This window comes from Limulus polyphemus, unplaced genomic scaffold (genome assembly GCF_000517525.1).
Source record: "Limulus polyphemus unplaced genomic scaffold, Limulus_polyphemus-2.1.2 Scaffold4015, whole genome shotgun sequence".
NCBI classification, from domain to species: domain Eukaryota; kingdom Metazoa; phylum Arthropoda; class Merostomata; order Xiphosura; family Limulidae; genus Limulus; species Limulus polyphemus.
The window spans coordinates 53,192-57,383 of NW_013669625.1; the positions used below are offsets into that span (position 1 = coordinate 53,192).

Sequence of the window (4,192 nt, forward strand, 5' to 3'; positions counted from 1 at the left end):
GTCTAGCCGTAAATGTGTTCCTTTACATTATTTATACACATATATAGTCTAGACGTAAATGTGTTCCTTTACATTATTTATACACATATATAGTCAAGACGTAAATGTGTTCCTTTACATTATTTATACACAGGAATAGTCTAGCCGTAAATGTGTTCCTTTACGTTATTTATACACATATATAGTCCCACCGTAAATGTGTTCCTTTACATTATTTATACACATATATAGTCAAGACGTAAATGTTCACCTTTACATTATTTATACACATATATAGTCAAGACGTAAATGTGTTCCTTTACATTATTTATACACAGGTATAATCTAGCCGTAAATGTTTGCCTTTACATTATTTATACACATGTATAGTACATCCGTTAATGTGTTTCTTTACATTATTTATACACATGTATAGTCTAGACGTAATTGTATTCCTTTACATTATTTATACACATATATATAGTCGAATCATAAATGTGTTCCTTTACATTATTTATACACATATATAGTCCCACCGTAAATGTGTTCCTTTACATTATTTATACACATATATAGTCTAGACGTAATTGTATTCCTTTACATTATTTATACACAGGTATAGTCTAGACGTAAATGTGTTCCTTTACGTTATTTATACACATATATAGTCCCACGTAAATGTGTTCCTTTACATTATTTATACACATATATAGTCAAGACGTAAATGTGTTCCTTTACATTATTTATACACAGGAATAGTCTAGCCGTAAATGTTCACCTTTACATTATTTATACACATATATAGTCGAATCATAAATGTGTTCCTTTACATTATTTATATACACATATATAGTCTAGCCGTAAATGTGTTCCTTTACATTATTTATACACATATATAGTCTAGACGTAAATGTGTTCCTTTACATTATTTATACACAGGTATAATCTAGCCGTAAATGTGTTCCTTTACATTATTTATACACATATATAGTACATCCGTTAATGTGTTTCTTTACATTATTTATATAAATATATCTATAATTATATTTAAATTTACAAGGTTACTACACTATTATGTTTTCAAGCCAAACGTTTCGCAATAGTTAACGGACCGGACTGTGAAACGGAGAGTCTAAAGTTCGCATCATATTGATGCAAAAAAACGTGCTTCGTACTTTTAGGGTATGGACGCTTTACAACAGTGTCAGTTAAATCCCACTGGTTGATTAGAGTAGCCCAAAAGTTGGTGATTTACAACAGTGTCAGTTAAATCCCACTGGTTGATTAGAGTAGCCCAAAAGTTGGTGACTTACAACATTGTCAGTTAAATCCCACTGGTTGATTAGAGTAGCCCAAAAGTTGGTGATTTACAACATTGTCAGTTAAATCCCACTGTTTGATTAGAGTAGCCCAAAAGTTGGTGATTCACAACAGTGTCAGTTAAATCCCACTGGTTGATTAGAGTAGCCCAAAAGTTGGTGATTTACAACAGTGTCAGTTAAATCCCACTGGTTGATTAGAGTAGCCCAAAAGTTGGTGATTTACAACATTGTCAGTTAAGTCCCACTGGTTGATTAGAGTAGCCCAAAAGTTGGTGATTTACAACAGTGTCAGTTAAATCCCACTGGTTGATTAGAGTAGCCCAAAAGTTGGTGATTTACAACATTGTCAGTTAAATCCCACTGACTGATTTGAGTAGCCCAAAAGTTGGTGATTTACAACAGTGTCAGTTAAATCCCACTGACTGATTTGAGTAGCCCAAAAGTTGGTGACTTACAACATTGTCAGTTAAATCCCACTGACTGATTTGAGTAGCCCAAAAGTTGGCGATGGGTGACTAGATACTTTATCTATAGTCTACCAGAAACAATCATCTCATATAATAAGGTCTTGAGGTACTTTGTGAGTAATCGTGTATATATATATGTGTCTGTTTGAAAATGCTAATAATAGTGTTCATTGAATTGGATAAATAAAATACATTATAATAAGCAAGTCAATCAATCTTGTCAAACAAATAAAGTTCGATATTCAGAGTACGACTTCAGAAGAGTCGGTTTCTATTGATTAGAGTTATAGTATGATAGTAGAGAGGTGGTTAAATAAATATAAACCCTACTTTATAAAACTTATTAGTAAATATATATATATAGTTATACACCTTACTACCAATATATTAATTTGTTTATACGTTAATACACACACACTGCCTCTAATTAATTGGTGTGCTTACCTCTACTTTCTACTCCCTTTATACGTCCGTGTGATGCCTATATTTAGGTTTGCCTGTGCAGTAGTAACTCATATGTGAGAGCTATATATAAAAATATATATGGTCATGTTTATATCCTATGTAAAAGCACTGTATGCGATAGTTTCTACTAAATTCACCGCAACATTTATAACAACGTATCTAGAAGAAGAAGAACAGAAAAAAGATCCGTACCATACCAGGCCAGCATAACCAGCTAGCTCGTCCAAATTAGTGGCAAAATGAAGAAGAACTATGTACACTCTGGGCTTCAGAACGCCTCTTCTGCTAGTTCTAGTATTAACAGGAATTTCGACAACCCTTAGCCCTCCACACTTTGATCTTGCTAGGACGGTTTCCCGCCAAATTCAGGCCCCCAACCTCGAGACGGTGGGTAGGAGAACAGTCGCAGATTCCAGGCCTGAGTTTGAGTTGCGTCTCTGGCTTACTTGACAGAAACACGAAACACTCTACAATTTCCCGACAAGCACAGCGCGCCAGGAAACAGCGGGTGGACTATCGACTAGCAGGGAGGGAAGAGCAAAGGGGTTCGAAACATCTAATGTCGTCTTCCGTAGATCGTCTCTCCAGGGTTTGGTCTATTCACGAACTTGCGTCGTCTTTCAACAGCAAACAATGATGTGGCTGTAGTTTAGAGCAAACACACAGCAACAATTTGAAAAATTTAGCTTCTTGAAGGCCAACCTGCGTGTGTGTGTTTTTATCAGTAGATACATACAGTCACTTGTAAAAACTGCAACAAATACATCAATTTGTGCCAAACAAAGCGCAAATTCGGAGCTAAGGACCTGTCTGACTACACAAAACACCCGCCGCCCCTAGCAGTATCTACCTTGTGACGATATTCACTTCTATGATGGGGTAAACTCTGATGTAAGAATAGATACACACTTCAAGGACACTAGTATGTGGTAATATGTTGTAGTATGTGGTAATATATTGTAGAATGTGGTAATATGTAGTAATATGTTGTAGTATGTATTAATATGTTGTAGTATGTAGTAATGTGTAGTAATTTGTATTAATATGTTGTAGTATGTGGTAATATGTTGTAGTATGTAGTAATATGTTGTAGAATGTAGTAATATGTTGTAGTATGTAGTAATATGTTGTAGTATGTATTAATATGTAGTAATATGTTGTAGTATGTATTAATATGTTGTAGTATGTAGTAATGTGTAGTAGTTTGTATTAATATGTTGTAGTATGTGGTAATATGTTGTAGTATGTGGTAATATATTGTAGTATGTAGTAATATGTTGTAGTATGTAGTAATATGTTGTAGTATGTAGTAATATATTGTAGTATGTAGTAATATGTTGTAGTATGTGGTAATATGTTGTAGTAGATGGTAATATGTTGTAGTGGGTTTATACTAACTTATTGTTTTAATAAACATAACAATGCTGTGTATTTCTCGAATTAATGTAAAACAGTGGGGTAATATGATTTAGTTTCTAACTATTGTAAAATACTGTTGGGGTTATAATCGTTTAACTGTAATTAATGTAAAATACTGTTCAGGTTATAATCGTTTAACTGTAATCAATGTAAAACACTGTTGGGGTTATAATCGTTTAACTGTAATTAATGTAAAATACTGTTGGGGTTATAATCGTTTAACTGTAATCAATGTAAAATACTGTTGGGGTTATAATCGTTTAACTGTAATTAATGTAAAACACTGTTGGTTTAAAATACTGTTGGGGTTATAATCGTTTAACTGTAATCAATGTAAAATACTGTTGGGGTTATAATCGTTTAACTGTAATTAATGTAAAATACTGTTGGGGTTATAATCGTTTAATTGTAATCAATGTAAAATACTGTTGGGGTTATAATCGTTTAACTGTAATTAATGTAAAATACTGTTCAGGTTATAATCGTTTAACTGTAATTAATTTAAAATACTGTTGGGGTTATAATCGTTTAACTGTAATC

At 32.9% G+C, this 4,192-nt stretch overlaps 1 protein-coding gene and 1 long non-coding RNA gene across 10 annotated transcripts in view; one reads left to right on the plus strand and one right to left on the minus strand.

Annotated features, from left to right (window-relative positions):
- Positions 1-4,192, minus strand: part of LOC106470455 — a 46,389-nt gene that overhangs the window by 36,817 nt on the left and 5,380 nt on the right. For 3 of the 9 annotated variants that reach the window (XM_022399057.1, XM_022399054.1, XM_022399060.1), the window contains exons 1-2: positions 2,426-2,673; positions 2,213-2,293 (exon numbers count right to left, since the gene is read on the minus strand). The exons of 3 other annotated variants lie outside the window; for them this stretch is intronic. Coding sequence is in view for 2 of the 6 variants with exons in the window: in XM_022399056.1 (XP_022254764.1) it covers positions 2,426-2,441 (16 nt within the window). In the remaining 4 variants the exon portion in view is untranslated. Of the gene's footprint in view, positions 1-2,212; positions 2,294-2,425; positions 2,674-4,192 lie in introns of those variants that run through there. 3 more of the 9 variants (XM_022399056.1, XM_022399062.1, XM_013931015.2) reach the window with 2 other exon arrangements.
- LOC111088565 overlaps positions 2,654-4,192 on the plus strand; it is a 10,709-nt gene continuing 9,170 nt past the window's right edge. The window contains exon 1 of the long non-coding RNA XR_002613040.1: positions 2,654-3,155. This is a non-coding gene — a long non-coding RNA (uncharacterized LOC111088565). The remainder of the gene's footprint in view (positions 3,156-4,192) is intronic.